Here is a 12,959-nt window from a genome sequence, read left to right as displayed (position 1 = left end):
ATTTGCCCTATTACGAAAGTAAAATGAATTGCATTGACTTTGATCACTTGAATATTGCATTGTAATTTCTCAATATTTTACCAGATCTGAGCTGATGGGTTTTTTTTTTTATTTTTTATTTTTTTTTTATGGTGTGTTGTTTCCACAGTCGGACAGTAACACCAGCTTCCTGAGAGCAGCCAGAGCAGGAAATGTTGAAAAGGTGCTGGAGTTCCTCAAGAGTGGACAGGACATTTCTACATGCAACCAGGTAACTTCTGAACCAGTATTTCAGTATTACAAAAAACAAGAAATTAATGCCATGTTTTCTCATCGGTTTCCTCAGCCTCAATTTAAAAGGCTAGCTTTGGAGACAATCTGAAGGGAGGGTGGGATCTTATGCTTTCAAAGCTAGCTTGATGTTGCTTTAATTCAAATAAATGCGACATTTGGAAGTTTTGCACGCTGTTACAGTTCTATCAATTCTTACATTATGTATTTATATTCTTAAAATATAATCTGTGGAGATAAAATATGTTGGGTAATGCTGAATTTTAAGGCCTATGTTTTCCAAGAAGCAGGTTTGCCATAAACTTTTTTTTTTTCTAGCTTAAGAGACATACAGTATTTTGTCAACTCTGTGTTAGCTATGCACTCTTTAGAAAGTCCTAGTACATTGTTCTTTGTGAGGGAAGGATAATCCTGATTATTAGAAATGCGCCTGCTTTTTTAGCACACATTGCTTTATGATGTTAGAGAGCCATACTGATTCCTGACAAATGCTGCATTACCATCAGGACATCATCAGCTAATTCTCTCTGCCAGCCAGTTCTTTCTAGTATATCGAAGGCTTTTTACTCATGCGTGTCTCTGGCAGCTGTTCACACTCCCGACCTTCTGTACCTTCTGGATAACCAAACCCTCCCACTGTCACAGCACTGCTGTGTTCAACCATTTCTTACAAACTACCCCTGGCATAATAACAATGCACGGATGTCACCAAATGTATTGAAGGCAAATGGATCTTTAATCTTAAAATATGTGAACTGAAAACCAAACAGTCCTAAATGCACTAAAATGCACGTAAAATAAAACGTTATCCAGTCAGATATGTGATAAAGCTAACTTTTATCAATGAACAGATGATACCACATGCAATTACCATTCAACAAGATTTGGCACAGGCATGAACTATAAAACTGCCCAACAATAATCTTAATGGCACTGGTTTTTAGCAGGGTGTGCCAAATAAATATGATGCAAATGTAGTCATTATACTAGCAAACAAATAGCCAGAAACCATGACCAACCCAGGGGGAAAAAAGAGAAAGAACCTTAATGTTACACTAACACTGGTTTAACAAGACTGTAGAATAAATGTAGATGGCATGATTCACTAAGTTTGACAGTATGTCCAAACTGAATAGCATATCTACTGATTTATGATGAAAGGTGTGATTGTCTTTTTTATTATTATATTTTTTATTAAATGCAACTGGGTGCTTCGATTGTTCTTTTCAAAGAACGAGGACGCGCTAGCCAAAATCTGGCCCAGCCGCCCGCTGTTTGCCTTCCCTCCGATTTCAGTCGATGAAAACCAGAGAAACGGCCTCTGAGCCCTGCTTATGTATGCTAAACCACACCCATACTGGCGGGCTATGAGGCTGTGAAGGTGCGAGCGCCCTTCATTGGACGTGAGACGGTAGACGGCCTGCTCTAGGTCTGCTATGACAATGAACACAAAATTAAGGATCATTTTTTTGGCTTCAATATCCTGAAAAAGATCAATCTTTCCCGTAGCGTATAAGCTAACTTACGCAATACTCGTTCCCTCTTCTAGAAAGAACCGAGGCTACGTTAGGTAACCGATACGTTTTTCCATGACATTTATCCATCATGATGTCATATGGAGTCGCCAGTAATGAGCATGTCAGCACAACAATGGACAAGCATTCCATGTTCTTTTCTCTAGAGTCCACTCTTCTAATCCTCGCTGAGTGATATTGCAACATAATCTGCTCATGTTTTATCTGTTTTTTTTTTCTTCCCACTCTTTCACCGGAATCCCTCTCTCCAGATCCAAAAATTCATACAGCTTTTATTATCTAAATAAATGAGATTAGAGTGTAGTTAATTCTCTCTGCTCTTACTGACGTGTCTGAATGTTAGCCACACTGCGTTACACAAGAGCTGTCATGATTTACCCATCAAACACGGAATCAGGTGCATTAGTAAATTAAGACAGGTGGCGATGTTTAAATTAGGGGAATGCTTATTACAGCTGGAGAAAAAAGAGATTAAACACTAAACACCGCCAGCATGATTAATTAATAGCATAAGTGACTTTGACATGATATGATGAAAATTACACATTTTGCAATGGTTAAAATTGCAATTCTGGTTAAAGTAGAAATAGAAAAAAAAGGCTGTTGGTAAATTTAGCCATAGCAAAATCTGTGAGAACTATTCTTTGTATCAGGGATTTTTAAACTGGGTCTGGGGGAAAGTTGAGATGAGAGGAGATGAGAATAGACATAAAACACACAACATTAAAAAAAAAAAAAAACTATATTTAAAACTTTCTAATATATTTAACATATTAACCATAATCTTACATTTTTTAATGAATCTTGTTTTTTTTCTAGAGCTATACATAACAATTTACTATATTTATTAATCAATCTAGAAAAAGCATAAGAGTATTAGTCTATCTATTATTAGTGTTGAGTATAGGATGTCAAATTTTCCTGCTATTTATCATTTGCATAAAAAAATGTATTAATCATTTCTCCCTTTTCACTTAGAACGGACTTAATGCGCTCCATCTAGCAGCCAAAGAGGGTCACGTGGGGCTGGTGGAGGAACTTCTGGAGAGGGGTGCAACCGTGGACTCTTCAACCAAGGTTAAGCACACATATACACTCACAAACTGGAGAGAGGGATATGAGATTACCAAATGGCTAGAGAGTAAATCTGATGGAATGTTAGTCATCCAGCACTGTGATACGATGATGGACTCTATTGACTCCTGTCATCTGACACGCAGGGCCAAACAGACACACCCACACAAGCCAGGAACTATAAACAAATGACCAGCAATCACACTGACAGTGGAGAGCTTTATACTGCAAGGACATTTTTTTTTATTATGGACTAGATTCATAAAGGTCCTTTTTGCCTGATAAGATTTCTACTATTTTGCACAAGCAGGCAAATAGCTTTTTTTGTTTCAAGCACAAACTTCTCTGAATTATTTTAGATTTGTGCATAAAAAAGATAAAAAGTTGCTTTTGGGTTAAGAAAAATTAGATATTTTCTTTGAAAATGTTGTAATATATAATGCAATTTTGCTTCTGAAGTAAAAATTTCGATATCTTGTTTTATATATATATATATATATATATATATATATATATATCAACCTGGTCTCATCCCAAGACGTCATATAACTGACGTTTTGGGACGTCTTTTGACCATACGTCAATATTCGCCTTTTTAGGGCCCCCTTAAACGTCGGTAGATGAGGTTATGGGATCCTAACTCTACCCCAGACCTAAACCTAACCCTAAACCTAACCCGTCACCTAACTGACGTTAAAGGTAAAGCGTCAGTTGTATGACGGCCCGGGATCGCCATCTACCGACGTTTAAGGGGGCCCTAAAAAGGCGGATATTGACGTATGGTCAAAAGACGTCCCAAGACGTCAGTTATATGACTTTTTGGGATGAGACTGTGTTATATATATATATATATATATATAATTTGTTGGGATATTTTTTTTACTGTAAATCAAACCCATAAGACTAATTAATAATTTTTTCCAGCTTTTTTCAGAGTTGAACCTTTGTGATTCACACAAGTATGAACATACTCGCACACAAAGTGCACAATTAATATATATCTCCCTTTCCTCTTCAGAAAGGGAACACTGCGTTACACATTGCTTGTCTGGCTGGGCAGAAAGAGGTTGCGAAGCTGTTGGTGAAAAGAGGAGCGGATGTTAACTCCCAATCGCAGGTGAGAAAAGCATAAATTATAATAATAATATACAGTCAAATAATAATTCATTTAATTTAAGTATTATTTTATAAATTGTTATAATATTAAGCTGTATGTTACTACAGAATGGCTTCAGTCCACTTTATATGGCTGCTCAAGAGAATCACCTGGATGTTGTGCGATATCTTCTGGAGAATGGTGGAAACCAGAGCACAGCCACAGAGGTTTGTGATTGCGATTGTTGTGTGTGTAACATGCCCATACAAGCATAGCTGTGTATCTTAAAGAGGATCTATTATGCTTTTTTTTTTTTACATTTTCAACTTTCTTTACTGTGTAATGTGGCTGTTTGAGCATGAAAAAGGTCTGCAAAGTTACAAAGTCCACTCCAAAGTGAGTTATTCTCAATATCAGTCAACTCCCTGAAGCACTTTGATTGCAGTCTTGAGTTTTCTTCCGCGTACGAACTCATAGTATCGCTCATTTGAATAATTTCCACCCTAGGTATATGCGAAAAAACGAGGTCTGATTGAGTTAGTAGTGTGTTGAAACTCAGTTGACCAATCACAACCCACTGGTCCAGCCGACCAATCAGAGCCCATTATGCTTTACGGAAGGAGGGGCTTCATAGAGACTGACGCTAAACAGAACGTTATTGACAGAGTGCGAAAAGAGGTGCTGCAACTATATAAAAAACTTTTTTTTTACATTCAATCAGGAAAAACTATTATAGTAGACCCCCAAAACAAAATCAAGACTTTGTAAAAGGGCATAATAGGTCTTTTTTAATAGAGGATAGCATTTACACTTTACACATAGACTGTGATTTTGATGACTTGCTTATTTTCTTTTCTTATTGTGTAACAAACATGCAAGGTAAAGACTGTCTAAAACTAGATGGAAGAGAAATCTCAATCTTGAATGATTTGAAATCATATTCATCACTGTTAGAAAATCCAACTAATAGCATCAGATGGTTTATGGTTTCTTTCCTGTTCATTTGCTGGTTCAAGCTGGTCTAGGGGGTTGATCAGCTGGACTAGCAGCCACTTAACCTACATATTGGTCAAGCTGGTTATGGCTGTTGTGTCTGAACAAAGTGATGGTTCTGTTTGTTAATCTCTGTATCTGTTCTCTCCATTTCTAGGATGGCTTCACTCCTCTGGCCATTGCTCTGCAGCAGGGTCATAATCAGGTGGTCTCTCTGCTCCTGGAACATGACACAAAAGGTAAAGTCCGTCTGCCTGCTCTCCACATCGCGGCTCGCAAAGATGACACCAAATCTGCTGCTTTGCTGCTCCAGAACGACCACAATGCTGATGTCCAGTCCAAGGTAAGAGAGCAAAGGAGTGGAATTTTCATGTTCATACTTTTGGTTGGTACTATAGCAATAGTATGCTTTTTAGACATGTTTGGTTTTACGGATAGTAATACAATTTTTAGACATAGTGTTAGAGGTCTGCGCGGGATGGATTTTTCAATTCTGCCCCAGATAGCAAATGACACCCAGTTGTGGCCCACATCTCCCACATTCTTCTGGCCCCTTCGATGACTCAATCTAAGTGTGGCTGGCGATAGCATACATTTACTGGCCTCATCTGGGCCAACCATGGCACATATGGCTCAGTTCTGGTAGCGGAAAAGGTCGCCACATCTTGGTCACACACACCTGCCTGAAACTTTCATGTTTTGTCCAATTCCCACTCGCAAAAGCCCGTCAGATGAAGTCTACACAGATTTTTCAGTCCTGGCCCGGTTAGATCTGTCTCGTTTCGATGCTATTTTTACAATTTCCACAAAAGCAAGGCTGACAGATTTTTGCTTGCTATTATTTTTAGATAATTATGTTTTGCAGTAGCCCACAAGTCATTTCGTTTGTTCGTTCGTTCACGCACATATTACTATCTTCCCTCCCGCATCCACACTCAGCAATTCAAAGCTGGTCCTGTGGATTGCAGACCTCGACAAGGTGTCATGATAGTATCCTGTATTATTTGAAAATTTAGCATTGTAATGGTTTTTCATTTGGTACATATACAGTATCGTTGTACCATGGTGTTCTTTGAACTTTACCCCTGGTTTCACAGGCAAAGCTTAAGCCTAGGCCCAGACTAAAATGCATGTCTGAGCTGTTTTAACTGAAAGCACCTTGCATATCTTAAATTTAAAGCTCAAAATCTCAAGATGGACGCCAGTAATGGTACATTTAACCTAATTAAACTAAGGCCTTAATCTAAACCCTGTCTGTGAAACCAGGCCTTTACTGTGTAAAATACCATGGGATATCAATATGGTAATCATATTTTTAATATCACTGTGCACAATTATTTTAAAAGGATTTATTTATTTATTAATTAGTCTTGCATTGAGGTTCTTTAAGCTATTGAGATTGATATTAGAACATTTGTTTGGCTTTTTTTCCTTCACTGAATTATAGTCATGCTTTTGGATTGCTCCTTTTAAGATGAAAATCTGATGTTTTTTCCTCAGATGATGGTCAACAGGACTACAGAGGTATTAAGATTCTCAACAGAATCCTGCATTCGTCTTGACTCTTGTAAAGTCTAATGTGCTACTTGACATTGAATCTTTCTTTTACAGTGCATGGGGAGAGTAAAGTCTTGTCCCTTTTAAATGTAGTGCATGACACATTGTTGTTTTTATTTTAGTGCAACACTGTTTTCTTAATGTTTGGGTGTTTCTTGCTCATCGTGATGTTTTGAGCAGGAAATAGGGGTTCATTATGTTATTTAATACCACTTATGATTTTACTAACAGGCCAAACAGACGTTTAACTCTCAATTGTGCATGTGAAGTCATGCTGTCACTCTCACTGTCTGTGTAGAAGTCTCTCGGTCACATTTTGCTGCACCTTTTTGTTAATTCTGTTTTTTAAATTGCACCATGTCTGTCAGAATGGAAAGGTAAGAAAACAATGGCACCATCAAGCAAACTCAGTAAGACAGACAATGCCAATTTCCTATCAATACATTCATCTTTAGTAATAGAGAGTAGTTGCTGACTAACATTTGTTCAGATATTTTGTTCATCATCTTTTTTTTTTCTTTCATTGTCACTGAGAAACTTCTCATCTCTCTATCTCATGACACTGGGAATGTGCTTATATATTATAACATGCAAAAATCTAATCTTTCCGTTTGTTATTTCATTTTAAGTTTTTACTTTTCATTCACTCTAGTGCATGGTGTGGTTGGATCCATTGGTAGCAGATGAGAATCCAGACACTTGTTTTACTTTGCCATTCTTTTCTTTCTGTTAAGTTTTTGCACAAATGTGATGATTCATTGGAATGCTGCATGGAAGATCATGGATGATGGCTGTTGATGGATGATGGATTTGCATTAGCAAACTTAACTTCATTCTGTTTTCTTCTTTCCCTTGTTCTATCCCTTCTTTTACCCCAATACTATTCCATTGTCTAACAGAGTGGCTTCACTCCTCTGCATATTGCTGCTCACTACGGTAATGTTAATGTGGCCACGCTGCTGCTCAACAGAGGGGCGGCTGTAGACTTCACAGCCAGGGTACGATCTAAAGCCTAAAAAAGTGATATTTTCTATTAGCTTACTTTTTGTGATTCTACACTTCATACAAATAACACAGTGTTTCCCAACCCTGTTCCTGGCGGCACACCAACACTGCGTGTATTCTTTGTAACCCTTATCAAACACACCTGACTCAACCCATCAGCTCATAATCAGGTGGGTTAATGAGCTGATGAGTTGAATCGGGTGTGTTTGATTAGGGAGACAAAGAAAACACGCAGTGTTGGTGTGCCGCCAGGAACAGGGTTGGGAAACACTGAAATAACATACAAGTCTTTTTTGCCTTACTCAATGTAGTAGGATTTTGGATGCATTACTTACAATTAGGCAAATTATTATATAAAGCAGTTTCACAGATTGGGCTTAGATTAAGCCAGGATTAGGCCTTGGTTCAATTAGGACATTTAAAGGAGAACTCCGGTCAATTTTAACATTGAGCTCATTTTTTTTGTACATTTGGAGTGCTGTCAGTACAGACAGTACAGAAAAATCGGTGTTGCCTACACCGTGTTATCGTCTTTTTAAAATTCGCACCCTGTTGACTTCAATGAGGCATGTTCTAAACCTGCTTTTAGCCTCTTAACATCCTTTATTTGCCATTACGAGTGCACAGCCATGTGATTGGTGTTATTAAGAGTGACCACGGTCAATCTGACTGCAGTAGATGTGAAAGATATGAATAAAAATGATTTTAATTCAGCCAGTTCACATACCTCTATTTACTTCCTGTTTTCGGTTGAAGCCCACAGTAGTCGATTGTCGATCTCATGCGGACGATAATTAGTGATTATCATCTCAAACCTCCTATGTGTGTTCAACATCTGATTCGGATGAATCTCCATTTGAGCTGATATTCTCAGAACACCACACAGTGGTAGGTTTGAGATGATATTCACCAATGATCGCACACATGAACTCGACAATCGACTACTGTGGGCTTCAACCGAAAACAGGAAGTAAATAGAGGTATGTGAGCTGGCTAAATTAACATTATTTTATTCATATATTTCACATCTACTGCAGATTGTCCGTGGTCACTCTTAATAACACCTCTCACGTGGCTGTGCACTCGTAATGACAAATCAAGCATGCTAAGAGGCTAAAAGCAGGTTTAGAACATGCCCCATTGAAGTCAACAGGGTGCGAATTTTAAAAAGACGATAGCACGGTGTAGGCAACACCGAGTTTTGTCATTTTTGTCTGTACTGACAGCACTCCAAATGTACAAAAAATGAGCTCAATGTTAAAATTGACCGGAGTTCTCCTTTAAGTCGTTTTTATAAACATGCTGGTAACACTTTGCAATAAGGTTCATTAGTTAACTATATTAGTTAGGATGAGCTAATAGTGAACAACACTTATGCAGCATTTATTAATCTTTGTAAATGTTAATTTCAATATTTACTAATACTTTATTTAAAACTTATTAACACAATTCGCTGGGAACTATCATTAACAAACAATGAACAGCTTTATTTTTATTAACTAACATCAATGAAGATTAACTAATACAGTAACAAATGTATTGCTAATTGTTAGTTCATAGTTAATACTAATGTTAACTATGGACCTTATTGTAAAGTGTTACCAACATGCCTTAGACAAAAAAAAAATATTACTGGTGTGCATCAAAAACAATGCCACTGACATATGTAAAGACATCAAAATATGTCAGCATAAAACAGCAAAATGCATTTTAAACGACTTAAGCCTTGTCTGTGAAAAAGTTGGAAAGTCTTCTAAATCTATCCAATAGCTTTCTGTAAGAAACGGAGTTATGTTTAAGATGTTATTCACAGAAATCGCACAGTTATAATTTTTTGGTAAACTATCCTTCTCCCCCCTCCCCAGTAAGCATGAATATAAATAATCTATCCTAAAATATGTACTGTTTTGTTTAGAATGGCATAACCCCTCTCCATGTGGCCTCCAAACGAGGAAATACCAACATGATTGATCTGCTGCTAGATAGGGGGTCTCAGATTGATGCCAAGACCAGGGTGAGTATCAGTACTGTAGTTCCATCAAAATGCTTTAAAACAAGCGCCCTCTACCTGTACTGTTAACAGCAGTTTAGAGAAACAGTTATTGAATATTCTTCAGTATGTGAAATTAATAGCATTTTGTGAGCAATGCATTACGATTGACGATTCATACTGTTTTAGGCTTGGGTCCCCAAACTCGGTCCTGGACGGCCACTGTTCCTGCAGAGTTTAGGTCCAAAAAGGCTCTTGCTCCTGCTTGAAAGTTTGTAGTATTAGTGAGACCTTGATTAGCTGGTTCAGGTGTGTTTAATTGTGGTCGGAGCTAAACTCTGCAGGACAGCGGCCCTCCAGGACCCCTGGTTTGTGTGAGTTTTTGTACAGTATATGCTATTTGACTGTTTTTATCGTCTCTCTGTTGAACAGGATGGCCTAACACCTCTGCACTGTGCAGCCAGAAGTGGACATGACACTGCAGTGGAAATACTGCTTGAAAAAGGAGCACCCATACTGGCACGGACCAAGGTGCTTCCTAAAAACTGCTAATGTCTAACTGCTCAATTTAGGTCCCCACAGTGACATGAGTCCCCATTGATTCAGGTTCAAGTCATACACAAACACACACGCCGTCTTTACTGTAATCAATTTAATGCGCCCTTGCTTGATAAAGGTAATCATTTCCTTAATAAAAACTAAAAGTAGTGTGCTTTCACTGTGGTATATGATGGTAATCATATAATATAACTGTCTCATCATGTCATAGGCTACACTCTCATAAAAAAGGTACAAAAGCTGTCACTTGGGGCTGTACCTTTTCAAAAGGTAAACTTTTGTCCGTTTTAGGTGCTAATATGTCCATTTTAGATGCTAATATGTACATTTCAGGTGCTATTATGTATATTTTAGGTGATATTATGTACATTTCAGATGCTAATATGTACATTTCAGGTGCTATTATGTACATTTCAGGTGCTAATATGTACATTTTAGCTGTGAATATGTACATTTCAGGTGCTAATATGTACATTTCAGGTGCTACTATGTACATTTCAGGTGCTAATATGTACATTTCAGGTGCATATATCTACTATTAAGGTACCAATATGCAGCCTTTAGGTACAAAAGTGTATCTTTTGAAAAGGTACAGCCCCAGTGACAGCTTTTGTCTTTTTTATCTGAGAGTGTAGTATAACTGCTCCATGGTGCCAGCACAACACTTTTTGATCTGAAGCTGATCTGGGTTTTTTTCTCTCTTTGTATTTCCACTCACAGAACGGACTGTCTCCTCTGCACATGTCTGCTCAGGGTGATCACGTCGAGTGTGTGAAACACCTGCTGCAACACAAGGCACCGGTTGATGATGTAACACTGGACTACCTGACCGCCCTTCATGTTGCTGCCCACTGTGGTCACTACAGAGTCACAAAATTACTGCTGGATAAGAAAGCAAATCCTAATGCTAGAGCACTGGTAATTCTTTGTCTTGATGGTTAAATGAATGTGGATCTGGATCGTGTGTGTCAATCAGCATTATGTGTGTTTCTATCTACTTATTTTTTTCGTGAATTTTTGTGTATCACATTTAAAAAAAACTGAATGGAAATGCCATTAATGAAAATAAAATAAAATAATGTGTAAAAAAAATAAAATATTTTTTTTTTAAATTTCCTGCTTCAAATACAACAAATAACTTGTTACTTGTTACTGTTGTCAGTAATCACTGGGGTAATGTCAGAAATTAGTTTTTTTTTTAAATTTGATTAAAAAAAGATTAAAAAAAATAAAGATATGATTGCAAAACAGTACAAGATCTTGATTTTTTATATTATAACTTATGATGTAATTAAGCAATATAACAAGAGCAAGAGAGCTGTTTTTACGAATATGAGCATGATTTCAAACGTGAGATTGATTTTATGTTTTGACGGTTGAATAAATGATTCCTTGACAGAGCGATTTGACACCACCTACTGGTGGTTAAATATAATTTCCATCATATTTTTATATTGGAAATGTTATTTTTAAAACATAAATCTCAACAATATTTATGTTGGTTTATTTGTACCAATTCAGGTGCAACGTCTGTGCGTCTTAGTTTAATTGTTAGTGATTTTGTTTGATTGGTAACAGCTCTATATAATGTCTCATTATTTTAAATGTTTTTATTGATTAAATGCAAGTCATTTCTCAGACAGTAAATGTGGATCTTTTAGATAAATTTAAGAAATGCTGGTCTTGGTCTTGATTCAGTCTCGCCCTGCCATGGTCTTGTCTTGCTCCCAACCTCTCAAAATCTTGTTCTTTTCTTGATCTCAGGACTTGGACTCGGTTTAGGTGGTTTCCACTATTTCCCAAATCTTTTATGCGATATTCCAAATTAGTGCATAGGTTAAATGAGCAACTTTGGATTGAAACATACTGTAGCTAGTGATGTATTTAAATATGTTTGTTATTTTCAGAATGGCTTCACTCCTCTGCATATTGCCTGCAAGAAGAACAGAGTGAAAGTCATGGAACTGCTGGTTAAATATGGCGCCTCAATCCAAGCCATCACTGAGGTGAGAGTCTTGGTAGTATGTGACTGTGCCCTACTTGGATAATATGTAATTTTCCATGTAACTTTGTAGAGTTTAATTATTTAGAGTTTAATAATTCCATTTTGCAGAGTGAGAACCGGGCACTAACAATGCCAAAGTTTGATTCCAAGAGATCATGAACTGCAAAAATATATGCATTGAATTCAATGTAAATCGCTTACAATTAAAGTGTCTGCCAAAGTAATATGAATAAAAATAAGGGTGGATTTCATATCCTTACATTTATTGGAGATTGGTTCCTCTTGTTGTCCTGCTGACTCAAGCGCTGCTTGCTCATTCGTTGCTCAGTATTTTAGCTCCTGTATCTCACTCTCCTCTCTTTCTCCCTAGTCCGGCCTGACACCAATCCATGTTTCAGCATTCATGGGGCACCTCAATATCGTTCTCCTGCTGCTACAGAATGGAGCCTCACCTGATGTCTGTAATATTGTGAGTACATAATCATCATGATGGACATTTTGTGGCATATATTTCTTAATATTTCTTGTAGGGTGAGCGATATTGACCAAAATATATGTGATATGTGATATGTGACACAAATTAACTTTTCCATTAAGAGGCAATTCTTGATTTCCAGGGACATTTTTAGCTTTATAAGCCCATTTTGTTTGTAACCCTATTAAATGTGTAATCTTTAATGACAAACTCTTAGATTTAAGCCATAAATCAACAAAATCAAAACTTTTTGAACTGCATAAATGACACAGAAGCTGCATCTCGAGTAGCAGATCGATGTATTTACATCAGACGTCACACATTCATGTGTTTACTCTGCAATTAATATTGCATAATAATATTGTGAGAGTGTTTTAAAAAAAATGAAATAATATTTTAAA

At 37.1% G+C, this 12,959-nt stretch overlaps 1 protein-coding gene across 6 annotated transcripts in view; it reads left to right on the top strand.

Moving 5' to 3' along the window:
• ank2a (ankyrin 2a, neuronal) overlaps nt 1–12,959 on the top strand; it is a 74,521-nt gene that overhangs the window by 20,288 nt on the left and 41,274 nt on the right. For 5 of the 6 annotated variants that reach the window (XM_089132452.1, XM_089132451.1, XM_089132448.1 and 2 more), the window contains exons 2-13: nt 149–250; nt 2,784–2,882; nt 3,898–3,996; nt 4,104–4,202; nt 5,126–5,311; nt 6,469–6,492; nt 7,425–7,523; nt 9,446–9,544; nt 9,953–10,051; nt 10,799–10,996; nt 11,986–12,084; nt 12,454–12,552. In XM_089132452.1, coding sequence (XP_088988578.1) covers nt 149–250; nt 2,784–2,882; nt 3,898–3,996; nt 4,104–4,202; nt 5,126–5,311; nt 6,469–6,492; nt 7,425–7,523; nt 9,446–9,544; nt 9,953–10,051; nt 10,799–10,996; nt 11,986–12,084; nt 12,454–12,552 — 1,302 coding nt within the window. The remainder of the gene's footprint in view (nt 1–148; nt 251–2,783; nt 2,883–3,897; nt 3,997–4,103; nt 4,203–5,125; nt 5,312–6,468; nt 6,493–7,424; nt 7,524–9,445; nt 9,545–9,952; nt 10,052–10,798; nt 10,997–11,985; nt 12,085–12,453; nt 12,553–12,959) is intronic. The other variant, XM_089132450.1, reaches the window with a different exon arrangement.

This window comes from Pimephales promelas, chromosome 6 (genome assembly GCF_988280905.1).
Source record: "Pimephales promelas chromosome 6, fPimPro1.hap1.1, whole genome shotgun sequence".
In the NCBI taxonomy this organism is placed as follows: Eukaryota; Metazoa; Chordata; class Actinopteri; order Cypriniformes; family Leuciscidae; genus Pimephales; species Pimephales promelas.
This window is presented reverse-complemented; position numbering and strand designations above follow the sequence as displayed.